This window comes from the organism of the source record quoted next, unplaced genomic scaffold, assembly GCF_019419815.1.
Source record: "Pyrus x bretschneideri cultivar Hongxiangsu unplaced genomic scaffold, Pyrus_bretschneideri_v1 Contig9, whole genome shotgun sequence".
NCBI lineage: Eukaryota > Viridiplantae > Streptophyta > Magnoliopsida > Rosales > Rosaceae > Pyrus > Pyrus x bretschneideri.
Window position 1 is genome coordinate 3,897,543 of NW_025999831.1, and position 25,888 is coordinate 3,923,430.

Below are 25,888 nucleotides of genomic sequence, written 5' to 3' on the forward strand. Positions count from 1 at the left end.
GAAATCATTTAATTTTTTTAATTTAAAATTAAACACAAATAGTAAACTAGTTGCACGATATACGATGAACGGTTAGAAAATAAGGATTCTTAAAATCCTCACAAAGTAGATCTAGAGAAATCCTCTTCCATCTTGAAATTGAATTCCATCCGGATCTAGTTTGTGCCGTTTTGAACCGACAGCTCACCCAGTTAAACAACAGAAGTAGGTATAAAGCCCAAATAGTTCTTCCAGATCCTTCTATTCCCCCACTTTATTGGGCCTCCCCTCAAAATTCTAGACCCTTCCACCCTCCTCAGTCCTCCCATAAGAACCCTCCAGACTCCATCCCCCCCACCCCTTGTTTCTCTCTCCTCGCCCATCCCAAACCCTCACTCTCCCCCTCTCCTCTCTCTCTCTCTCTCTCTCTCTCTCTCTCTACAACTTTGAGTGTGAATCCTGATTCGATTCAATGGCGAAGTACGGCGAGGGCGACAAGCGGTGGATCGTGGAGGACAGGCCCGACGGAGCCAACGTCCACAACTGGCACTGGGCCGAGACCGACTGTCTCGGCTGGTCACGTGACCTCCTCACCAAGCTCCTCAACAACCTCACCGTCCTCGACGGCGAAGGCAACCTATACCTCAGGACCAAGACCGTCGACAAGGTCGACGGCGAGGCCTACGTCAACGTCCGGAAGGGGAAGATCATCCCGGGATACGAAATCAGCCTCAGTCTGTCGTGGGAGGGTGAGGCGAAGGACGGCGACGGGAAGTCGCTGCTGAAGGTCGACGGAGTTGTGGAGATTCCGTATATTTCGGACGAGAACGCCGACGAGGACCCCGAGGTTAAGGTTTCGGTGAAGGATGAGGGGCCGATTGGGAGGAGGATTAAGGAGGCGATGGTGGCGAAAGGGAAGCCGTTGATTTTGGAGAAGGTTAGGTTTTATGTGGAGGGTATGGCGAAGGGCGGGCCGGCGAAGGAGGAAGTTGAGGCTAAGAAGATTGCGCCGAAGAGTAATTCGACAGCAGTGGGTGCTGCTGCGGCGACGGCGAAAAAGGAGGTGGTTGTGGAGAAGGAGGAGGTGAAGAAGAAGGAGAACAGGAAAGGGTTTAAGACGATTAGTTTGACTGAGAAGTTCAGTTGCAGGGCGAAAGATATGTTTGAGATTTTGATGGATGAGAACAGATGGAAGGGTTTTACGCAGAGCAATGCGAAGATAAGCAAGGAGGTCGGAGGGCCGATTAGTATTTTTGATGGGTCGGTGACCGGTACGAATTTGGAGTTGCAGAGTGGGAGTTTGATTGTGCAGAAATGGAGATTTGGGAGCTGGCCAGACGGGATTGATTCGACGGTATGTGGCATTTGAAATTCGGGTTTTCGTGTTTGAATGTGTTCTTATCAGTGCTTTTAATTGGTTTTGTTATTTGTTGATTGAGTGTTTTATGTTTGAATTTTGCAGGTGAGGCTTATACTTGAAGAACCTGAACCTGGGCTCACTGTTGTTAAGCTAACACATACGGACATTCCTGTGGAAGACAGGTTGGTTTTGTTTAAGCTTTCGACTAATGGGTTTTTCTTGAAAACAAATTTAGTGTTGACTGTATTGGAGCTTAAATTTTAGGTTGATTGTATTGGAGCTTGTGAGTTGAATTGTTTTTTTTTATTTATTTAATGGAAAGTTAATTGCCTTGTTTTTATGTGTTTGGTAATGCAGATATGGGAACGCGACCGTGGTGGAGAATACGGAGAGAGGATGGCGGGATCATATCTTCCAGCGGATAAGGGCAGTTTTTGGTTTTGGCATTTAAGATATTCACGTTGGGTTTCTCTTGCAATTGTGGAATTTGTTGATTTTGGAAGCATGAATTAAATGTTTGGGATTAATTTACAATGCTTCCTATCAAAATCATTTTCTGAGTCTAATGTTACAATGTCGTGTGCGGTCATTGATAAGCAGATTTTCATCATAACAAATCTTCAGTCCTCTCGAGATTTCAATAACTAAAATTCTGGTGGCATTTAGTGTGAATTTTGTCGGATTTGTCTCATTGCAATGGATTGATTTCTTGTACTTGTACCATGCCCTTCGGTTTTTGCTTTTTAATCCCAACCGTTTTTTCATCACCGCGAGTGAAATAAGTTTGTTCCTTGATGCCTTGCAGAGAAGAGCTGTGGTTTTTACGCCATTGCGGCGAATAACATCCCTTATGGTGTGTTTGTCACTTGTTTCAGTATTAGCAAATGAACATAAATTTAATTTGTTATTCGTGTAACTTCTTGATGATCATGTTATGTTGATAGTTAACGTGCATGCCGAAAGTGTGAAGATTGGATTTGAGTTTTCAATCTCCTTTTAATACTACGTTGTCTAATCATGTGTTGTTATATAGCAGGATGTTTCTTACTGGATGATTATATTGTTAGAAATGAACATATGCTATTGTTATGTTGTAGCTTCTTAAGTGTATATTCGCAACTAATAGTGGGGAAGAATTTTAGAGGCATGGATAGTGATACATTACATTGCTTCAGCCTACAAGTACCCAGATCAAACGCAGCAGGTTTTGACAAATGCAGTAGGTCTTGACTGTAGATAATATCTAAAGATCTGTCTGTATCAGTTTTAGGACGTTCGGTTGACGGTTTTGTAACGGCAATTTTAGTACGTTGTTCACTGTGGTCGTGAGTAAGTACCCACTTGAGGGCGTTGTTGCGAGTTTTTAGGCGTAGTCAAGTGTTTAGGTTGCTCTGCAGGAGAGACTGGTTATTGTGTGGGATGAAGAGTGAAGATTCAATGACAATAGGGTTACAAAGTTTGAGTTGAGCTTGCACGGTGGCGGCGGTTGGATGAGGGAAACCTGAGGTATATGGTCGAGTGAGGGAAAACCCGTGGTGATTTCCGGCTCGTTTGGCGGGCAGGATAGGATAGGTGGTTGTATTTAGGATTGGTTACGCTAGGGTTCGAAGAGAGGTTTGTCTATTGTTTGGCGTAAACAACTCAGTTGGATAGGTTGTGAAAGCTAGCTCTTTCTCCACATCAACCACTCGCGATAGAACCATGACTCCCGTTAACGTCCCATAAAGAGCCCATGTTGTCGTCCCGACATCTGAGGAACTAAAATAATTGAAGGTGGACAAACTTAGAGATTATTTTTGTTGATTTCAAATCTCATGGGGACCAAATTGACGAGTTATGCAAATTTTAGAAATCATATTAGCTAAAAAGCCATTTTGAATTTACAACTTTATCATTTCTTGCCTATATATTATATTTGCACAACAAACAACGGAGTTGAACTCATAGCGATTTTAATTGGTTATAACCATACCATCCAGCCTACCAAACAAGCATTGTCTTACAAATTATAGCTGAGCATTTGTGGACAGAATGGGATGGCGTATGTATGTTTGAAGAAGTCACCATGATATTTTTCTTCTACTAATTCCATAGTTTTGCAATGTAATTGTTTCCTCATTAATTTCTGTCACCAATTTGGCCATTCTTAGAAAACAACCTCATTGTATGATTCAACCGAGATTAGTTTCTGCTGCATTCCATCTCGAAAGCAAGATTTTCGTTCCTTGGAGGCACCATGAACCGGAGAAACGAGCTTGCTCAAAACTGGAGTTCATCCTTACAGACATTTTAAGAAACAAAGAGGGAGAGCAAATTTGATTGTACAGTTCAAAATATAACTTTCTTAAAGTTTTTGAGCATTTCTCTCACTTCTTCAAGATTACACTTAACAATCCACTTACAACAATTTAGCTGTCGTTTAAACACAATCACAAAACTTTTACTGCACAATGGAAAATCTCACCTGAATTGTAGGCATTTTCTGAGAAATTGGAAACACGAAAAAGAAAAAAGATCAGTAATATATTAAATAATTCAAGGTCACGTGAACGATGGGGCACCTCCTGGTACGTGACAGTGATATTTCAAACGAATAACGTGTCATAGTCGTGTGCTTTAATGTTCTTAGGTGATTTTGTATTATTGATTTGAAATATCACTGTAACGTATTAAGGATGTGAGAAAGTTTCTTTCAAAATGCAGGTAGACATATAGAGATGTTTACGCGCTTTACGAGAGCTTGAGGTACTTTGTTGACATCAACATGGTAGAATGCCGTTACAGTTAGTTCCAATTTAGGCTTCAAATAGATGCATTTGCGGTACCAAGATGCCATCCTGTCACAAAACGGAAGAGGGAAAACTATGTTCAAGTTACCAAAAGTTGTACAAAAATAAAAAATAAAATAATACTAATAATAACGATAATAATTTGCTTAAATTTTCAGTTTACCGAAGCTACTACTAACTCGTGACAAACTCATGCTCAAATCTCCTTTCTCATTGACAAACTAAACGAAGAATGCGGTTCAAACCCGCTCAAAAGTGAGTACCTTGCCATGATAGAGATGAAATGTTACAAATGTAAGCAAGTGGTACTTTGACTAGCATCCCTAGATTCTTAACGGTTTATTCACAAGTAATAGTGGGGAAGAATTTTAGAGGGATGGATAATGATACATCACATTACATTGCTACAGCTCACAAGTACACAAACTAACTACCGGTGGTCTTGACTGTAGATAATATCTAAAGATCTGCCTATATCAGTTTTAGGACGTTTGGTTGATGATGTTGTAACGACAGTTTTAGTACGTTGTTCACTCGCGATATAGAACTATCGGAGACCTGGGTTCTCACCAAAACCCACGACTCCCGCTATAACGACCCACGACGCGGTCCCGATGACCCCACAACGCCATTCTAACGACCCCACGACTTCAGGGTTGCTGATCATATCTCACTCACAATGAGAGAGAGAGAGACGAGATATGGAGAGAGATGATGACTGAGAGAGGAGATGAAGATGAACGCAACGATGATTGCCTCACATTGCCTCGCGTAGACGGGATTTGTAACCCTTGGTTGTGTTGGGTTAGACAACCCCTATTTTGAATACATAACTTATTATGTCATGTTCAAATTACATTTTGCACAAAAAACAACGAACTTGGACTCTTAGCCATTTTAATTGGTTATTAACTCATCTTATCCAGCCAACCAAATTACCGTGATATTTTGTCATACTAATTTCGTAGTTTTGCAAAGTAAATTGTTTCCTCATCAATTTCACCAATTTGGCCATTCTTAGAGAACAATCTCATTGTATGAATCAACCTCGCACAATCCGGCAAGATATCAAACCGAGATTAGTTTCTTGCGCATTCCATCTCGAATGCAATATTATTCGTTCCTTCGAGGCACCAAGGAACGAAAAATTGAGCTCAAAACTGGAATTCATCCTTACAAACATTTGAAGAAACCAGAGGGAAAGCAAATTTGACTGCACAGATTCTTCTTTCATTATATATTGTGATGAAAACATATTACAGGTAAAAGGGTTAATAAAGGAAACAGAACGATCAAAAGATAAACTTTCACTCAAAGTTTTTGAGCATTTCTCTCACTTCTTCAAGCACAAGCCATGCTTTATGTCCCCCAATCACTTCTGCTTTGTACTCTCCATCTTTCCATACCTGCAATTACATTTAACAAACCATTTACAACAGTTTAGCTATGTCGTTTAACACTATCGCAAAACTTTTACTGTACAGTAGAAAATCTCACCTGAATTGTAGGCATTTTCTGAGAAAACGGAAAAACGAAAAAAAAAAAAATCAATAATATGGTGAATAATGCAAGGATAGAAGTTCATGAGGACGGGCTTACACCTCCTAGTATGTGACAGTGATATCTCAAATAAATAATGTGATAGTAGTGTGTTTTAAAGTTCTCACGTGACATTGTATTATTAGTCTGAGATGTCACAGTGACGTATTAAGGGTGTAAGAAAGTCTCTTTCAAACTGCAAATAGACATACAGAGATATTTCCATGCTTTACTAGACCTTGAGGTACTTTGTTGACATCAACATAGTAGAATTTGATCCTGTTGTGTTTGTGTACATGGAAATGCCGTTACAGTATGGTTCATAATACGAAGAGTTTTATTTTTGCACAGAGAGAGAGAAAGAGTTACTTGGTGTCATATTCAGCAGCCAATTTCTCCAATTTAGGCTTCAAATAGATGCATTTGCGGCACCAAGATGCCATCCTGTCACAAAAATGGAAGAGGGAAAACTATGTTCAGGTCACCAAAGTTTGTAATAAAAAAAGCTAATTTGCTTAAATTTTCAGTGTTCAAGCTACCAACTAACTCGTGCTCGAATCTCCTTTCTCAATGACAACTCAACGAGAAATTCTGTTTAGACTCGCTCAGAAGTGAGTAACTTGCCATGACAAAGATGAAATATTACAAATGTATGCAAGTAGCTTTGTGACAGCTTCCAACTAAACCTCATTGGCTTCTATAGATAAGAGAGAGAAAGTGAAAAGTGGCCGACCATGCATCCATTCATCTAAGACAACGAGAGAGAGAGACCAATCAATGACAACGGGCTGAGAGCTCTCCCGTGCATGGCTAAGAATCTGATCAAGCTGATCACAGTCGTTGATTGCTTCCAACTCCACAACCGTGGGACTCGAGGTATCCGTATCCCAAAAGGCCTCAACTTTCAAGTCCCTCTTCAACGTCTTGTTGCCATCTCTGTTTCTGTCCATAAACCCTAATCCAGAAGCTTTTGGCAACAACAGGAAACCGCCGCCATTGCTCCAGAACTGTGGCTGTTGGTCTCTGTGACTGTGATGGACTTGTCTGCTACACAGAACGTGAGAATTGGCTACCAAAACAGACATCTTACACCTATTTGCCCTGCTACAATAATCAACAATTACAAAGAAGAAGAAAAAACATAAGATTTTTAATTCGGAGGAAGTGAGATTTTTAGGATGATGGGTCAGAAAATGGTGGGTTTTATGTTGGCTAGCTGGCTACTTGAGTATTTGGCGTTGAAGGTTGCTTTTTATTTGCACTTTTTGGGGGGTTTGTCTTGATTCGAAAAGGGAGAAGAAAGGGTTGACGCTTTCGGAAAGTTATCGAATGTGTGTGCCTCAAAATATCTACGGGTGGAGTTGGGTTTGCTGAACCCAATACAAAGCAGGCCTATTGGATTCTTATTTGGATTGGACTCATCAAAGCTATACAATAACGAATAATCATGTTCCAGTTGCTGGTCTCAAGTATATTTGAACCAATATAGCAGAGAAATGTTAAGGAGTGTTTTTCAAAAGTGGAATTCTTTACTAATTCTCTATCATCTCACAATTTTACTTTAATTTTCGTACCAATATTATAAAACATTATGTCAAAAACATAACATGACCGAGAGTCTATAAAAAATTTCACTTTTGAGAGAATTCCATTAGCATTTTTCATACAGTCCTACTAATATATTAGATCGTACCTCTTGATTAGAGATGCAGTACCTCAAGTGTTGGTCATTATGTGATTAATGTTCATAAAGTTTCAACAACATACTTAAAAGTAGAAAACGGGTACGTGCATCATGAACCAGAAGAAGTAGAAGTAAAGCTTGATGCCACTTAGTACTACGTTCTAGTGGTTTTTCTCTTTATTTGTAAGTGAGAGGTCTTAAATACGATTCTCGTCAAAAGCGAATTTGAACCATATTATTGCTAGTATATTGTGATGCAAAACTCACTCTCTCCCTTTAGGTCATCTCCAATGGAGATGACTATAGGGCTATAGGCCAAGTTTTAGCTCAAAATGCCACAAAACCCAACTCCAATGGAGGGCTAGGTCAAAAAGAATTGGGACCCACCAGGCCGAAAGGCTATCAAGCTGGGTATGTTGACCCTACCAAGTAGCCCCTTTCGGTAAAAAAAAGTTCTGAACAAGTGTACCCCTTTCGGTAAAATTAACGGCTATCTTCAAGGATAATGCTCTTATGCCCTTGATAATGGTCTCACTAGTCTTACAAAGATATGGCTATCTTTACTCTTGACTCCAATAAAATTAAAAGCAAAAAATCCCTAGGCAAGACTAAATAATTTTGTTTTATTAGTCTAATTTACTTTGCTCAAAATAGTCTGAACATAAGAAAATTGAGTTGAAATATCCTTTCAAACACTATTCTGTTATGTAAACAATCTAAGTAGTTTATATTTTTTTCAATTATCATTTAAAGATTATCTGTAAAAAAATTATCTGAGTTCAACAATGTTTAGCCATTTTTTAAACAAACAATATTATCTACACTAAGGGGGAGGGGGTGAGATTAGCCTCACAATAGGCTACCAATAATGTATTCGCCTTTGGCAAGAATTGAACGTAAGACATCTCACTTACAAGTGAAGAGGAATACTACTAAACTGTAATACTAAGTTATTTACGTAGATAATTCTTAAAAGAGAATGTAGATACTAAATAATTTAGAAATTTGAAAGACACTAAAAAAGAGTGATGTACTTAATAAAGGATATTGCTCTTATGCCCTTGATAATGGTCCCACTAGTCTTACAAAGATAACAGTTATCTTTACTCTTGACTTTAATAAAATTTAAAGCAAAAAATCCCTAGGCCAGACCAAATAATTTTGTTTTATTAGTCTAATTTACTTTGCTCAAAATAGTCCGAACATAAGAAAAATGAGCTGAAATATCCCTTCAAACACTATTACGTTATGTAAACAATCAAAGTAGTTCATTTTTTTTTTCAACTATCATTTAAAGATTATTTGTAAAAAAAAAATTATTTGAGTTCAACAATGTTTAGTCATTTTTTTAACAAACGATATTATCTACACTAGGGGAAGGGGGTGGGATTAGCCTCACAATAGGCTAGCAATAATATATTCGCCTTTGGCGAGAATCGAACGTAAGACCTCTCACTTACAAGTGAAGAGGAATACCACTAAATTGTAATACTAAGTAATTTACGTAGATAATTCTTAAAAGAGAATGCAGATACTAAATAATTTAGAACGTTGAACGTACTTAATAAAGTCAATAATGTAGAAAAATGTAGCCATATCTTATATAACCTTATTTTAATAAGTTAATGTTATTCAATTAACCAATAAGTTAAAGAACAAATTTAAAAAAAATAATAAATTATTGAGGGGCTAAAACACGAAAAAGGATCTTTGTCAAATCCTTTTCCTGGGGATCCCGTGATTGTGACTGTTTATCGTATATCGTGCGGTCAAAAATCATTTTAAATTTAAAATTTGAAATTAAATATACATAGTACCTAATGAAAACTGATCGCAAGATATATGATGAGCAGTCACAGTCATGAGATCCCCGAGATCCCTAGGAAAAGGATCTAGCGAGGATCCCTTTCCTTAAAACATAGCCTCTTTCAGTTGGAAATGGTATATACATATAGCCTAGCACTATTTATTTAAAAATAATATTTTACAGAACTATAATTCTCGATAGTGCTATATTTAGCTCTTTCAGTTCAAGATAGTCATAGTGTAAATTCAAAACAAAAACAAACGAAAAAAAAACTTGCTTGTATTGAACTTTTGTGCTCAGTTATTATTCACATGGGCCAGCTAGATAGCACCAGGGAGACGCATGCATGGCTAAAGTTGCTGCAATATAGTACATATGATGTGTAGAACCCTAAATTAATCTTGTGGGGAAACAAACACTAATGCATGTTAACTTTGTACAAAATACATAGATTATACATAGCATGCGTGAAGGTTGTGTTAATCATTGTGGTTATTACAACCAAAAAAAAAAACATCATATCTTTTACGACAATGTACCCATATATAAATACTTGAAATACCACGATATCAAGGCAACCATTAGTTTCTTTCAGTTGTTAATTGAGGTCCAATATTTTTAGGATCATTTTGGTTTCGGTCCCTTATCAACCTAATTGTTAGATTGAAACCTTGTTTCTTTATATATTTTGATCAAAGTCCTTAGCATTATTTAAGATATTTAACTCATGCATTTATGCATTTAATGTCCTCAAATTATGAAATTTAACCAAATTCAAATAACATTTTAAAAATATAATAAACACTTAAAAAATCAATAATAGAGTAATATTGTTCTTCACAAAATTATAGAAAAAAAAATAATGTACCCACATATTATTAACATATTTTAAAAAATAACTACTGATATATTTTAATACATATACTTAGCATGGGTACATTTAGCAAAACTAAAAATGGGTACAAATACAAATAAAAGTTTAAAATATATGGGCACAAAAAGAAATTAATATATGGGTACAAATGAAAATTGAAAATAAAATCGGTACAAATTTAAAAAAAAAAATGTTGCAAATTAAAAATGGGTACAAACTAAAAATAAAAATATATGATAAAAAATTTAGCTGTAAATATAAATATATTAAATGTAACATTTCTAACACTAAATGAATGTATTTAGAAATTAAAAATATTTTATTATTGAAATAATTAATAGCGTTTATTAAAACCTAAGAACCTTAATCAAAAATTGAAAAGGAATAAGGTTTTAATCAATGGAGTAGCAAAAAGATGGATGAGAACCTAATTTCTCCATATTGAGGACAAAATGATTGTAAATTCTTCTCTTCATTTTTTTTGTTTTCTCCTCTTTTTTTTAATCGGGTTTACACTTGTGTGTGTGTGTGTGTGTGTGTGTGTGTGTAGGGGTGTACTATCCACACACTCTTTGTTAATTTATATCATTTGATGTTCTTTAATCCAGTCGATCCAACGATCATAAATTAAGAAGGTGTATATAGAGCAAAAAAAAGACATGTGAATAGCACACCCTTATATATTTTTCCATCTTCAATTTGGGTGAAAGTGCAAAAACACGATGAATTGAGATAATGTTTGAATCACGTTGAACTTGAAACTCTAATATCTCCATTTAAAATTTAATAAAGTAAACAAATAATTAAAATATAAAATCTTATCATCACTCTTGGAAGTATTCCTATCTAGCTACCAAAGTTGTGCTAGCTCATGAAGTCAAGTTCGCTAAATTTGAGCAAAATCTACTGACGTAGCTTGTCTATTTCTTTGATCATTAAACTTTGACCGGTAGGGTGGCCAGTCGGTGATGAAGAAGTTGTTGGTGTGCCAAAGTTATGTCACGTTATTAATTAACAGAGTAATTAACAGAAATTCTAGTGGAAGTATGAAAATGGCACAATAATTAGACGTTAAGTATGAAAGTGGAATGAAAACAACTTTAGGTATGAAAGTTGAAAATTTCACGATATTTGAGGATGGTAAAGTAAAAATAATCCTTATTTTTATGTTATTTTGATTTATACGTGTAGTACTTTTACTTAACTAGATAAGAAATTAAGGATATGTAAAATTTGAAGTTTGCTGGAATTATGAAGTTACTGATGTTCGAGTTGCAACTATGTTATTGGTTCAATGAACTTTGAAATTTAATAACATTGTTTATTTTTTGGATGGTTTAATTTGTTAGAAAATGAAAAATATGCAACAAGTTATCTGGACAAATAAATTTTAGAAAATGCAAAAGAGAACAGGATTACGCCCAAGTTGTTTGGTTCATATGAACTGGTTAATGATTTTTGTTGAAACTGATTCGAACTAAATTGATGATCGTAAATTAATTTGGCTGTGATTTGTTGTAAAACTGATCCAATCTAAATTGTGCCGTCTCCTATAATGTTAGAGCTACAGATGTGATCATTATTTTTTACGTCAAGATATATATATATATATGTATGTATGTATGTATGTATATGTATATGTATCTATGTATATATGTGTATACATACACACACACACTCGTAAAATGATTGTACCTCATCTATATACTCCTTGTGATGTTTAGTGGAACCTCTTTTTTCTGTTCCATCCTTTATTCTCTTGACATCTCACTGCAAACAGTCATAGTCGGTTGTGAAAACATATGTCCCCCAACTCCCTACTTTATCTTGTTTTATTTGCCTTATATTAATTGTAAAAGCAGTATATATACTATTTATACATCAACATTTTTCTTAGAGCAGTTCCAGCATTGGCTGGTGCTCGGGGGAAGGTGGACCAAACAGGGCTCCATAGCCCGACAGAAGCACTCAAGCGTTGGGAGCCCGAGGGATTAGCCAGGCCCGAGCAAGAGGCCCGTGAGGAATCGTCAACCCGTGAGCCCAAGGTGGACCTGACGCAAGGCTTGTAAACACGAGAAATTCCTGAAACAAGCGACAAGAATACGTGTACAAAATATATATTTTGTATTAATGATTTTGGGGTTACAATCTCTTTGTAATTTGGTCCTCTGATTCTATCTTCAAAGGGTGTACGTTTGTGGATGAATTGTTGATCCAAAGGGCCGTCGGGGCTTGATCTAAGGATGAACAGTTGATGAATGATGAACACTTTCTTCAAGGGGCCGTCGGGGCTTGATCTTGAGTTGGTGGGAGTTCTTCAAGGGCCGTTGGGCTTGATCTTGAAGGTTGGTGGATGAGCGGATCTTCAAGGGCTTTTGGGCTTGATCTTGAAGGTTGGTGGATGAGCGGATCTTCAAGGGCTTTTGGGCTTGATCTTGAAGGTTGGTTGGATGTGTGGATTTGTTGAGGTTGTTGATCCAAAGTGGCCGTTGGGGCTTGATCTTAGGATGAACGGATGATGAACGATGAACACTTTCTTCAAGGGCCGTCGGGGCTTGATCTTGAGTTGGTGGAAGTTCTTCAAGGGCGTTGGGGCTTGATCTTGAAGGATGAACGGATGATGAATGAATCTTCAAGGGCCGTTGGGGCTTGATCTTGAAGGTTGATGGATGATGAACGATGAACGGATGTGTGGATTTGTTGATCCAAAGGGGCCGTTGGGGCTTGATCTTAGGATGAACGGATCTTCAAGGGCTTCTGGGCTTAATCTTGAAGGATGAACGGATGTGTGGATGATGAACACTTTCCTCAAGGGCCGTCGGGGCTTGATCTTGAGTTGGTGGAAGTTCTTCAAGGGCCGTCGGGGCTTGATCTTGAAGGTGGATTTGACGAAGAACGAAGATTGCTTTCTTGATCCTTCGGGATTTGCTTGAGAGCTTTAGAGTTTCAAGGCTTCTTTCTTTCTTCCTTCCTTCTTTTCTTCTTTTCCTTTCTCCTTCTCCTTCCTTCTTTTTTTTTCTAAATGAATGCATTGGCTTCCTATTTATAGAATTTCAAAACTTGATTTTTGGATTTAAATAATCAGATGAAATAAGTCATTTCTGCCAGGTATTGACACGTGTCATATTTGATGACTTTTCCAATTTATTTCGATTTTTCATTGAATCACACGCTACATGTAAAATTTATGTGACACGTGAACGTTGAAATTTTAATTATTGGTCAACATTCATTTCACCGAAATTTTGATGTCTACAAATGCCCCCACTTCAAGGCGCGTCGTAGACATGTGCTTGTCACGTGTAGAAGATGCGTTTTGAAGTCCCTTAATGTAGATGTCAACCCAAGGGCCGTCGAGGCTTGATCTTGAATTGGGCTGGAAATTTCTTCAAGGACCATCGAGGCTTGATCTTGAGCTTGACTGGAAGATTTTCTGGTTTCCTCCAATCGTTGATTTTCCGCAGGCTTAATCTTGAACTGGGCTGGAGGATTCTTTTGGTCTCCTCCGAAGGTCTGAACTTACTCCTTTTATCTGGAGTTGAATTTGATTCAAGGGTGGTGAACACTTGATTTTGAATCGGACTTGTGATTTCTTCAAGGGGCCATCGAGGCTTGATCTTGAACTGGGCTGGAGGATTCTTTTGGTCTCCCCCTACCGTTGATTTTCCTTTGTGCTACTCTTGAATTGGGTAGCAGGATTCAGACACATGGCAGGCAAGCAGGAGGTGGAAGTGATGACTTGTTTCTTTGTTCAATCTTTCCCCAATTCGTATTGAAGAGGGTAGATCGGAAAACTGACTCCAAGTGCCGTCTGATTGCTCTTTTCACTTTGCCATGCGAGTAATAACAAGGACAAAGGAAAGGACATGGAGAAAGCATGATATAAGATACCTTTGCTTTTGAAGAAGCAGCGAATGAATCAGCACATATATTTGTTGTGCTTGTCTCCACATGCTTTGATGTATCATTTTCACTTGTCTTACTTGCTCCCTTTGCAGAAGTGGTATTTCCTTATGCAGGTTTGGCATCTTCTCGTGTAGTATTTGTCCTCTGATGCAGGAATGGAATGCAACATTTGCATTTAAATGGTGCTTCAAAACATTACTTCTCCGCGACGATGAGTACTCGAGAGCAATGCAAGGTAAGCAACCAGGCAAAGGTTCCAGGCAATCAGTTCCAGGTCGGAAGTTTGATTTCAGGTTCCGACTGATAACTCTATTTCCCCTTCTCCTGCATGTAAGAGCAAGGACAAAGAAAAGGACAAGGAAAAAGCATGATATGAGATACCTTTGCTTTCGCCCTTGATGATATGAGATACTTTTGCTTTTGAAGAAGCGGTGAATGAATCAGCACATGCTTCCATCTACCGTTTCCTCCTGGGTCATCTGTACTCCAGGCATCTGGTATCATCTTCGGGGAAGAGGAAAAAATTGAGTATTTTGAGATGTTTTGCTGGGAGTGTACTCTCGGAGGTGAGGAAGAGTTGGGCATTTTTTTTTCGCAGGTTTGCCTTGCCATAAAAGATGAAGGTCGACATATATAGGGATTTCCCAATAGCAAGTGGTGGTACTGTTCTTTTACCCTTGTCGACAAACGTTTTGATCCCGCAAATTCGGCTTTTTGAAATAGTGACGACTCTTCGATCTTTGAATACGCCTCTTTGATTTCTGAACGACGCCTCTTCGATTTCTGAACGAGCGTCTCTTTTGACAAAGTGGCACGCGTTTTCTGAAAAGCAGAGAAAGCGTCGCCGAACTTTGCGCTCGTCAGCTAAAGATGTGTAGCTGCGATGATGACCTCCACGTGATCTTTTGACAAAGTGGCACCCGTGCTCTGAAAAGCCGCGAAAGCGTCGCCAGCCTCCACGTGTTTTCAACTTTGTCGGAGATCTTTTGACAAAGTGGCACCCGTGCTCTGAAAAGCCGCGAAAGCGTCGCCAGCCTCCACGTGTTTTCAACTTTGTCGGAGATCTTTTGACAAAGTGGAACGCGTTTTCTGGAAAGCCGAGAAAGCGTCGCCTAACTTACGCCGGAAAATCCAGCTTTTGAGATTTGCAGAGCGATGTCTCTTCACTTTTGAATAAGCGGCCCTTCGATTTCTGAACCAACGCCTCTTTGATTTCTGAGCAAACGCCTCTTCCTTTTTATAGAGGTATTGATCACCTGTAACATGCATACTTTGAAGGTTGCTCATTCCTGAAAATCATCTCCGGCCTTTTGAGTTTTAACTCCATCCACCCATCTCTTTTAACACCTTTGAAAAATGGCTAACCCATCGAACCTTAGCTTAGAATTGAGTCTCAGCAGTGATCCGGTTGCGCCGCTTCAAGGTAATGTATGGTGTCCTTCTTTCTTATCTTCTAACGGTCCTCTTACAGGTGAAGACTCCGTGATGCAGGACGCCACAACAGCTACAATAGTAGCTAGAAACCTCCTTACTCCAAAAGATAGTAGGCTGCTGTCAGGACGGTCCGATGAGTTGGCCGTCCAAGAGTCCCTCGCTCTTAGTGTTCAGTGTACGGGCTCTGTGTCCAACATGGGCCAACGCCTGCTTGCTCGGTCCCGTCAAGTGGAATCATTGATGGCAGAGGTGGAAGATCTTAAGCAAGAGATTAAACAGCTTAAGTACGAGAATAGAAGTTTGCATGTGCTTGCAAATAACTATTCGTCGGGCATGAAGAGGAAGCTTGATGAGATGCAAGAATCTCAAGGTCGCATTCAAAGTGACCGTCAAAGGCTTGCGTCTTTCTTCCAGAGGCACATTTTTCCGGCGTCATCAAGCGTTCCACCAAGTATTGGGGCCTCGAATGATCTATCTTCGGTGCTTCCCGCTCCTGGAGTTTGGCCGAGTAGTGGGGCTTTACGTGAACGACCTTTGTGAAGGGTCCATCTTCCTCTTTCTTTGTTAGATACATTTTTTTTTTTTTTTTTTTTTTTTTTTTTTTTTTTTCGCACTTGTAATTTCTCGAAAATCAATGAACATGCTTCGTTTTATTTAGTGTATTATGCTAAATACTGATAAAACATATACATCACTGTCCATCATCAATTTTTTTATTCATTTGTTTGCTTTCGATGGCACTGATCCACCATTCATTTATATATATATATATATATATATATATATATATATATATTTCAGATGGTGCCAGAAGCACCACCATTGTTTTTTCCTTTCTTTTTATTATATATATATATATATATATATATATATTTTTTTTTTCACATGGTTCCAGAAACACAATCATTGTTTTTATTATACATATATATATATATATTTTTCTTTTTTTTTTTATTATTCTTTTGAAAGATGCTTCCAGCATCATCATTGCTGCTTTTTTTTTATTATTCTTTTGAAATATGCTTCCCGGCATAATCATTGCTACTTTTTTTTTTTTTTTTTTTTTTCTTTATAAGGCCATCTGCAAGGCTGAGTTCGTGGGTGAAAACCCAGGCCGAGTCCGAGAGAAGACGGAGGAGATCTTTGGGTGTGAGTTAACAAACATTGATTTTGTTGATCACATTCAAAGGCAGCAGCAGAGGCAAGCAGACGGACGAGATCTTTGGGTGTGAGTTGACAAACTTTGATTTTGTTGATCACATTCAAAGGCAGCAGCCATGGCGGAGGTGCAGACCAGAGCTTGAAGTAGTGCAAAGCGTCGAGTTTGAAGACCGGCTAGTCGTTTGACAGCGGTCAATGAAGCTCTTCGTTGATTTTGATCAAGGTGGCCAGAATGACGAGCTCGAGGTCCTTGCAGGCGAGGAACTGCATGGATGGAGAGGAAGAAGACGGAGACGGTTCGGGGCTTGGTGGATTTGTCGCTGCGTTTTGGTGAGATCTCCGTTGTGTTTTTTTTTTTTTTTTTTTTTTGTAGTGCTGCAAATGTCTCCATTGGTGGAGATGAAGAAGACGAGCATGGACAGAGAGCTCCCTGGATCCGCAGTTGTAGACGCACCTCATTCGATTCTCCCAGTCTATACAACAGCAACAGACGCCGACGACGGGACGAAGAGGTCTTGCAGGGGAGCTGCGGAGAAGGTTGGTGAATCACAGCAATCTGCGGCAAGTCCAGTTGCTGGAGCTGGGTTTGCAGCTTTTCTGGCGTGGAGATGGTGACTGGTGGTGGAGATGGTGACTGGTGAAACCCCATCAGACCCGAATGGGCAAAACTCTCGTCGTAGTGAGGGTGGTGGGCGAGAGCCAAGGCGCCGTGAAAGGAGTGAGGGGCGGACTTGGAAGGCGAAGCGGAGAGACTTGACCCACTGCTGCGCAGGGAGATGTTCAAGGTTGAGAAATTGGCTGGGATGGTGCCGGTTCCGGGTTGGGAAGGCGGGGCAGCTGAGCGATCCGATCTGGTGGAGCCGGATTCCGCAGAAGCACAGAACGGCGTCGCAGCTGGCGTTGGGTTGAGGAATCCGGATGTTCCGGCTGACGAGCGAAGACTGCAGCGAGTTGACGCACTTCTGCGAGTCGTCCGGCATCATCGGTTGGTCGGGCACCGCCGACGGATCCGGAGCCGAGGAGGGGAGCTCAAGGGCTGATCTGGCGTGGGCGGCGAAGAGCCAGGCGGCTAGAACGGGGCAGCATCGGCTCCGGTCGAGGTTTCGGCCGCATGCTTGGCTGACGCCGCCGAAGAGCTCAGCGGAGAGGTCAAGGTGGCAGGTCTGGGTCGGGTTCTGGATCGTCATCGACTCCGTGTTGTGGTGAGCTTTGATATTGCTGGTGCCCGACGATTGACCGCCTAACGCCATTTCTGCTGACTTGGGTCCTCCCCGTTTGACTCAATTCTCACTGGGTTGGTCCTAAATTCGGTGGTTTAATTCTGAGATGGGAAAAAGCTGGTTTGGCTTGATTCTTTTTTGTTTTGTTGTGTTCTCTTCTCTGTGCTGGGAGAGAGAGAAGCGAGAGGGGAGAGAGAGGAGGACATGGCTTCCGTTGCTGGACCAGCTCCTGATTCCGCTCAGAGTCGACTGGGGAGACCCGGACATGACCCACTCGGACTTCTCTTTGGGAAAGGCGGCGGGGACGGATAGCTTCTGGGTCTGGTGAGCAGGCTGCAGCGAGGACTGTGCGAGGCGGCTGCGTCGGCGATGGGCAGGGGAGGGTGATAGGTGACTGCGAAGAGAGTATGGGCTCCGGCAGGTCATTGATGGTGGTTGTTGTTGGGAATTCGAATGTCGGCGAAGGATTGGATCTGGAGATCTGAGAGGGACTCTGTGATTTTTGGTTTAGGGAAGGAGAGGAGGTTGATTTGAGTGATGGGTGTCTTGGAGCCGAGTAACGATGGGCTTTGAGAGCTGGGCCCGGATTTGTAGCTGGGCTCGCTGGCTTTGGAAAGAGGAGTAGAAAGTTTTGGAGCCGGCCTCCTTTTTATTTTTATTTTTTTTTTGTTTTTTGTTTTTTTTTTTTGTTTTTTTTTTTTTGTTTTTTTTTTTTTGTTTTTTTTTTTTTTTTTTTTTTTTTTTTTTTTTTTTTTGTTTTTTTGTTTTTTTTTTTTGAAACCAACAACATGTAATTTTTTTTGTACAAAGAACGTAATAATATGAAACATTTATTTATTTATTTTGATGTGACTGTACTTGAAGTTTTGAAGTTTCAAGTTGCCTACGTACTCTTCCAAAGAAGAGATCAAGTCATAACGTAGTTCAAATGAGTGATGGTTTTGATGATGATTTTGATGATGATTTTGATGATGATTTTGCCGTACACAGTTTATGCTCTTGCGGGCCAGGAGCGTGGTGCGTTTGCTTTAGGGGTAGTAGCGCTTCAAAAATCTGCCGTTGATGGGGCCGATCTTCAACCCGTCTTCTGCCATGATTAAGTAGGCACCATTGGTGTAGATCTCTTGTATCACGTAGGGTCCATCCCACTTTGATGTGAACTTGCTTTTTGTCTTATGAGTTGTAATGATAGGCCTACGCAATGCCAGCACGAGATCTCCGGCTTGGAAAGACCTTGGGCGGATTTTCTTGTTGAATGCCTTGGATAACCGTGCTTGGTAGCATTCTAAGTGTTGTTGAGCTTCGAGCCTTCTCTCATCCAGTGCTTCCAACTCCTGAAGGCGCAACTTTGCATTTTCTTCATCAGTCAAGCCTTCTTGTATAGCCATCCTTAGTGAGGGGATTTGACTTTCGAGCGGTAGAACAGCTTCTACGCCATATACAAGAGAATAAGGTGTAGCTTGGGTAGGAGTCCTATGTGTAGTCCTATATGCCCAAAGTGCTTCACTTATTCTTTCATGCCAGTCTCTCTTTGTTCGGCCGATTACCTTTTTCAGGAGGTTGCACAACGTCTTGTTGAATGCCTCTGCCAGGCCGTTGGCCGGAGCATGATACATGGAAGACTTGTGCTGCTTGAACTTGTATTTGTCGCAAAGCTCGTCCACGAGTCGGTTGGAGAACTGCTTTCCGTTGTCAGTGATAATGTAGCGAGGCACCCCATATCGGTGGATGATATGCTCCTTGATGAAACGAACAACAGTTTCCTTTTTTACTTCCCTTAAAGGTATGGCTTCAGCCCACTTGGAGAAGTAATCTGTTGCAGCTAGGATGTAAGCTTCCCCTGCAGATGACTTTGGCGTAATTGGTCCTACAACGTCCAATCCCCATGCGTCGAACGGCCATGAAGCAACTGTAGGGTGTAATGGTTCAGGCGGTTGATGTATGAAGTTGGCGTGGAACTGGCAGGCTTGGCACCTTTTGGCGTGTTCCAGGCAGTCCTTCACCATACTTGGCCAGTAGTAACCCATTCTTTTAAGCCGGAAATGTAGCTTTGGTCCAGACTGATGTGCCCCACACACACCTGAATGTGCTTCTTCCATGGCTTGGTTAACTTCTTCCTCACCTAGGCATCTCAGGAGTACTCCTTCAAAAGAGCGTCGGTAGAGTGTTCCTTTGTAGTAAAGGAAGCGAGGTGCTCGTCGACGTATTTCGGAACGATGTCTAAGATCATCTGGAAGCTTTCCGTGCTCTAAGTAGTCGATCAGCGGCTGTCTCCACTCTTCAGCATCGACTGAAAGTACTGAGATGACATTTGTATCATCTAGTGACATTTCATTAACGAGCGGAATTACCCACCTTTGGCAAACTGGCACGTCTGCTACTTCATCTTTTCCTAGTGTCATACTCGAGGCTAGATTGGCGAGAGCGTCTGCCATTTGATTTTCCTTTCTTGGCACATGTTCCAGCGTCACAGCTTCGAACTTTCGTAGCAGTTGGGTCGCTAGCCGGAAGTATGGGACGAGATCATCTTTCTTCACTTCATATTCAGTTAAGAGTTGATTGATTATGAGCTTGGAATCGCCATACACCTCAAGAGCTGTGATTTCCATGTTGATCGCCATTTGGAGCCCGATTATCAATGCTTGGTACTCAGCAACATTGTTGGAGCATAGCTCATTCAGTTGGAAGGAGTAAGGTAGTATTTGCCTTTGTGGCGTCATGAATACTACTCCTGCCCCCGCTCCGTCTGCTCGTGCGGATCCATCGAAGAACATCGTCCATGTCGGAAAAATATTGATGTAGAACACCTCTTCATCAGGCAAGTCGTCTGAGATTTTCCAATCAGCCGGGATTGGATGATTGGCAAGGAAGTCTGCTAGCGCTTGTCCCTTGACGGCTTTAGCTGAGATGTAGATGATCTCATATTGATTAAGAAGCAAAGCCCATTTAGCGAGTCGCCCCGTCAAGACTGGCTTAGACATAACGTATTTGACAGGGTCGGCTTTAGCAACCAAGTGGATGGTGTAAGCATGCATGTAATGTCTGAGTTTCTGAATGGCAAACACCAAAGCGAGGCACATCTTTTCTATTGGGGAATAGTTCAACTCAGCGCCGGTGAGAGTCCAACTGAGGTAGTACAGTGCTCCTTCTTTTTGGGATTCATTCTCTTGCGCCAAGAGTGCTCCGATTGAATTTTCCTGAGCATCAATATACAATATGAGTGGTTTCCCGGGCACAGGTGCCCCCAGGACAGGTGGACTTGACAAATATTTCTTTATGCTTTCAAAAGCATTATGGCACGCTTTGTCCCATACGAATGGGACATCTTTCTTCATAAGGCGACTGAACGGTTGACAACGCCCTGCGAGGTTGGAGATGAAGCGTCTAATGAAGGCTAGCCGTCCTTGTAGACTTTTCAGCTCGTGCAGGTTTCTTGGCTCGGGCATGCTTTGAATGGCCTTGATCTTTGATTGGTCTACTTCAATACCACGGTGCTTGACGATGAAGCCGAGGAATTTTCCAGAGGTGACGCCAAATGCACACTTTAACGGGTTCATCTTGAGGTTGTATTTTCGCAGCCTTTCGAACACTATTCGCAGATCCTTTAAGTGGTCTGATCTTTTCTTCGTCTTAACCACCACATCATCTACGTAACATTCTACGTTCTTGTGTAGCATGTCATTGAAGATTTTCTGCATTGCGCGTTGATACGTAGCTCCAGCGTTCTTTAGGCCAAAGGGCATCACCTTGTAGCAATAGATACCTTTTGGAGTACGAAAGGCTGTTAGCTCCTCGTCTTCGAGGGCCATGCGAATTTGATTGTACCCAGAAGAACCATCCATGAATGATAATGCCTCATGGCCAGTGGTTGCATCCACCATGATTTCAATGATTGGCAAGGGGAAGTCGTCCTTTGGGCAAGCATCGTTGAGGTCCCGGAAGTCTACGCAAACACGTATTTGTCCTGATTTCTTAAGGACAATGACGATGTTGGAGATCCACTTGGGGTATTGCACTTCTCGAATAAAGCCTGCTTCGATAAGCTTGTCGATCTCGACCTCGATTTGTGGGATAAGCTCAGATCGATAGCGTCTTTGAGTTTGCTTTATCGGTCGTGTTCCAGGTCTGACCGCAAGATGATGAACAGCGATGATAGGGTCCAGGCCGGGCATTTCTTTGTAGGTCCAGGCAAAGACGTCTTTGTATTCTAACAACAGCTGATAATACTTCTCTATCTCATCTGTACTTAATAATGCACTTATGAAGATAGGCTTTGGTTCCTTGCTTGTACCTAAGTTGAGTTCCTTGAGATCATCCACTGTGGCTTGCCCCCCATCTTCGAGCTGTGGTGGTGCAGCAGTGATATCTTCCTCGGGGATTTCGTCTTCTTGACCTTCTTGAACCGTGATGTGGAAAACATCTTGGATCTCCTCTTCAGTGCTGTCTTCTTGAGCTTGTTGGCATAAGGATTGTCTGGTGTGGATGATAGTACGCCTTCTCACTTTCAGTGGTCCCTTTGTGTCGACCTCCAAGATTGCTTGGCGCTTCATCCTTGAAGGAATCAAGCTTCGAACGTCATCTTTTTCTCCTAACCCATCGAGCTTTTCTTCCTTTGGTGTTGTTTTCCTCTTTCCAAAAGGCTTCTCATTATCTTCAAATTTTTCTGAAGCTGATCGTCGCAGAGGAGAGATAACTGTGCTGCTTTGTTTCTTAAGCTTTAACAACCGTTCAAAAACAGAGTTTTGGGATGTTGGCGCGTTAAGCCTCTTGAAGACAGAGGTTTGGTCTTGACCACCAATGCGATTAAACACTGACGTTCTGGAGCTTGAATGGCTCATCCTATCGAAGACCGACGTCCGAGGGGAGGGTTTAGGCTCTTCTTGGTCTTGTTCAATGCTCACGCTGATGTGTTGAGCGCTAGTGTTTTTCGCTTTGTTTGAAATCATCACAGGTGCATTTGGTGTGAAACCAAGTCCGGCTTTGTTGTTGTCAACTCCGTAACCATGCTCCTTCAACTTCTTTTGAGTTTTGGTAAGGTTACGTTCTTCGTCATTGACGGTATTTGAAACCTTCTTTCCAGCCACCACAGAAGAAGTGAAGTCGTACCCGGCCTTTGACATGAGTTTGTAGGCGTTAGGGTCGAAACCTTCCTCGGTCCTTTTGGTTGGAAGAAAGCTTGATTCCACCTTCTTTGGTAGAGCTTTTATGAAGCCTTGTGGTAGTCTTGCGACCTTAGCACCCCCTAGCTGTGTCAAAGGTAAAACTGCATTTGTCTTGAGCAACTTCACATTATTCGCGTGCCACTGTGTGTCGGCTTTTCTTGTTTCAGTTTCGAATGGAGATTGACCATTCTTTCTTCTTGACATTGGGATATATCGAAATATGGGTGCGTTCGGTCCTTCTGACGGCGTCCTACTCCCTTTGGTTGTTGCAGGTTTAGCAAACTCGTCATCGTCTTTGCTTGAAGATGGCACAGTCTGCTCTTTTTGCATTTTAGGGATGACTTGCCACTCCTGCTTTGTAGGCGCTGCTTTGCCCGTGGATCTGATATCTTCCGGCAGGGCTTCGGGTACCATGTCTTCATCCATGTAGAACTTGGCGTCTGCAAAGTGTGATTCGGCTTCGGTGAATGGCTTGGTATCACCTTGGATCACCTTCACCCCTTCTCGGTAAAATTTTAGGCATTGGTGAAGGGTGGACGGCACTACCCCATTTGCGTGGATCCAAGGTCTTCCTAAGAGCAAGCTATAGGAAGTTCTTGCATCAATCACGTGGAATATCGTGCTTGATTTGAGCTCACCAATGGTCATCTCTACTCGGATCATGCCCATCGCCTTTTGTCCTCCTTGGTTAAAACCCTGGATCAGCAGACGGCTCAGGGATAGTTCATTCACCTTGATGCCGATTATGGTCATTGTTGATTTTGGCATGATGTTTATGGCCGACCCACCATCCACAAGCATGCGGTTGACTTTGTATTCCCTTACGTACCCTGAGACGAAGAGAGGACGGTTGTGAGGCTTTGATCCCAGCAGTAGGTCTTCGTCAGTGAAGTTAATTGTGTCATGGGTGGCACAACATGTGGCACATTCATGTGGCTGAAGCTTCAAGCCTTCGTCGTTACTTTCTCGCACTTCGTGGTCGTCGGGACCTGCCAGGACTGCTGCTAGTGCTCTTCTTATCCTTTTTGGCAATGGTAGCGCTTCCTCGATGCTAAAGTGTGTTGGCAGACCTTCTTCAGGTGTGAGGGTCCTTTCTACCTCAGTGGCGATAGCTTTGCCTTTTAAGGGCTCTTCTATTTCTATTTCAACCATGTGACAGGCCATGGTAGTGCACTGTTGCAAAAAGTCATTCGGGAAGTACTCACGCAAGGAAACGGGAATGCGTGGCTCCTGCTCCATAGGTTCCCTAGCATATGTTGTTTTATTATGCTTTATGTTTCTTTTAGACTTCGCATTGTTGCGGCCGTGGTGATTTCTTCTTTGTTCCACATTTGGCTGTATGACTGGTGGTCTTGGTTTCCTTGTCTTTTTGTAGGTTACCAAAATCCATCCTTCTTCATCATCAGCATGTGCATCTTGGTCGCTTCTCTCCAGTGATGGTTGTGTAGGGGGTGCCGTGCAACTTGAGCATTCACGGGAACGGTCAGGTGTCGTTTAGAGAGGCACAGGATTAAACGATCCAAACTCAATTGTGGTGGTATGCGTTGCGGCCGTTTCCTCAAGATCGAGCTCAATTTGCCCTTGTTGTGCCAGCTTCATGATGAGTTCTTTAAGAACGAAGCACTTGCCAACAGGATGACTCACAATACGATGGTACTTGCAGTACCTAGGATCGTTTGTGCGATTCATTTCTTCAGGACGCTTGCATTCGGGTAGTTCAATCACCTTTTTTTCCAGCAAGTCATCTAACATGGCAGCCATGTCAGAGTCAGGAAACAGGTACGTTTTCTGTTCCAACTCTCTCAAGGTGCTCTTGTATCTGTCTTGGGTGCGAGGAGGCTCACTTATCTTTATCTCCTTCGCTTTCTTCTTGAAGGAGATCTTGATGGGCGCTGAGGAGGTCCTGATGGGCGCTGAGGAGGTCTTGATGGGCGCTGAGGAGGTCTTGATGGGCACTGAGGAGGTCTTGATGGGGATAGTGTTGACGGTGAAAGCTTCCTTAGCGGGCTTCTTCCCGGTCTTGTCTACATTTGGGGCGAATACTTTATCCTTATTGAAGTTAGTAATCGGCTCCTTTTTCCCATGATTAGCGATACTCAGCTCCATGTCGTGGGAACGAGTTGCTAGCTCTTCGAACGTTCTTGGTTTTATGCCTTGGAGGATGTAATGTAACCCCCAGTGCATGCCTTGAACGCACATCTCAATGGCAGAGGTTTCAGAAAGCCGATCTTTGCAATCCAGACTTAAGGAGCGCCATCTATTTATGTAGTTGACGACAGGTTCATCTCTCCACTGTTTCGTACTGGTCAGCTCTAGCATGCTTACAGTACGACGAGTGCTGTAGAAACGGTTGAGGAATTCCCTTTCTAGCTGGTCCCAACTGTTGATAGACTCAGGTTCGAGGTCAGTGTACCAGTCAAAAGCGTTACTTTTCAGCGAACGCACGAACTGTTTGACGAGGTAGTCTCCCTCTGTCCCAGCATTGTTGCAAGTTTCAATGAAATGGGCGACATGTTGCTTCGGGTTGCCTTTTCCATCGAACTGCATGAATTTTGGGGGCTGATAACCCCTTGGCATCTTCAAAGCATCAATCTTCTTGGAGTAAGGCTTTGAGTACAGTACGGAGTCATGCGAGCTTCCTTCGTACTGTGTCTTGATAGTGCTTGCGATCATCTCCTGTAGCTCCTGGATAGAGAGAGATCCCATGGATGTCGTTGCTTGGTCTAGCTTCGGCTTCTCTTCGACTTTCTCCACTGGTGGCTCCTCTTCTTCGTCGCCTTCTTTCTTTAATAGGCCAACAATTGGGTCGACTTTCACGTCGGGCAGCGCATCTAATTGGTTGACGAGTGCGGCAATCTGCAAGTCCTTCTCTTCCACAGTCCGTGTGAGCTTTGCAATTGCTTCATTCATCTGAGCTAGCTGCTCCTCGATTGAAGTTGCTCCAGTGGTCATGACTTGCATGGTTGTACTGCT

The 25,888-nt window shown here is 41.7% G+C and overlaps 3 protein-coding genes across 3 annotated transcripts; 1 reads left to right on the forward strand and 2 right to left on the reverse strand.

Annotated features, from left to right (window-relative positions):
• Window positions 1-237: 237 nt before the first annotated feature.
• LOC125473576 (activator of 90 kDa heat shock protein ATPase homolog) lies at window positions 238-2,062 on the forward strand. The gene is made up of 3 exons (XM_048576628.1): window positions 238-1,333; window positions 1,442-1,521; window positions 1,697-2,062. Exons 1-3 carry the CDS (start codon window positions 452-454, stop codon window positions 1,788-1,790), a joined length of 1,056 nt encoding a protein of 351 aa, XP_048432585.1. The 5' UTR covers window positions 238-451; the 3' UTR covers window positions 1,791-2,062.
• Window positions 2,063-5,031: 2,969 nt separating this feature from the next.
• On the reverse strand, window positions 5,032-6,917 carry LOC125473579 (thioredoxin-like 3-1, chloroplastic). Its single transcript, XM_048576636.1, has 4 exons — window positions 6,439-6,917; window positions 6,037-6,111; window positions 5,906-5,946; window positions 5,032-5,643 (listed from the first exon to the last, which is right to left on the reverse strand). Exons 1-4 carry the CDS (start codon window positions 6,750-6,752, stop codon window positions 5,588-5,590), a joined length of 486 nt encoding a protein of 161 aa, XP_048432593.1. The 5' UTR covers window positions 6,753-6,917; the 3' UTR covers window positions 5,032-5,587.
• A 9,618-nt stretch (window positions 6,918-16,535) lies between these two features.
• On the reverse strand, window positions 16,536-18,460 carry LOC125473559. The gene has a single exon (XM_048576551.1). It carries the CDS (start codon window positions 17,781-17,783, stop codon window positions 17,007-17,009), a length of 777 nt encoding a protein of 258 aa, XP_048432508.1. The 5' UTR covers window positions 17,784-18,460; the 3' UTR covers window positions 16,536-17,006.
• Window positions 18,461-25,888: the final 7,428 nt, after the last annotated feature.

Bases quoted from the DNA above. Each gene is read 5' to 3' on its own strand.
- LOC125473579 (XM_048576636.1), bottom strand. From the start codon at position 6,752: ATGTCTGTTTTGGTAGCCAATTCTCACGTTCTGTGTAGCAGACAAGTC. The intron at 6,112-6,438 runs GTCTCTCTCTCT...TTTTTGTGACAG, and splicing joins CAGCCCGTTGTCATTGATTG to GATGGCATCTTGGTGCCGCA. The intron at 5,947-6,036 runs GTAACTCTTTCT...CAAACACAACAG, and splicing joins GCTGCTGAATATGACACCAA to GATCAAATTCTACTATGTTG.
- LOC125473559 (XM_048576551.1), bottom strand. From the start codon at position 17,783: ATGGCGTTAGGCGGTCAATCGTCGGGCACCAGCAATATCAAAGCTCAC.
- LOC125473576 (XM_048576628.1), top strand. From the start codon at position 452: ATGGCGAAGTACGGCGAGGGCGACAAGCGGTGGATCGTGGAGGACAGG. The intron at 1,334-1,441 runs GTATGTGGCATT...TGAATTTTGCAG, and splicing joins CAGACGGGATTGATTCGACG to GTGAGGCTTATACTTGAAGA. The intron at 1,522-1,696 runs GTTGGTTTTGTT...TTGGTAATGCAG, and splicing joins GACATTCCTGTGGAAGACAG to ATATGGGAACGCGACCGTGG.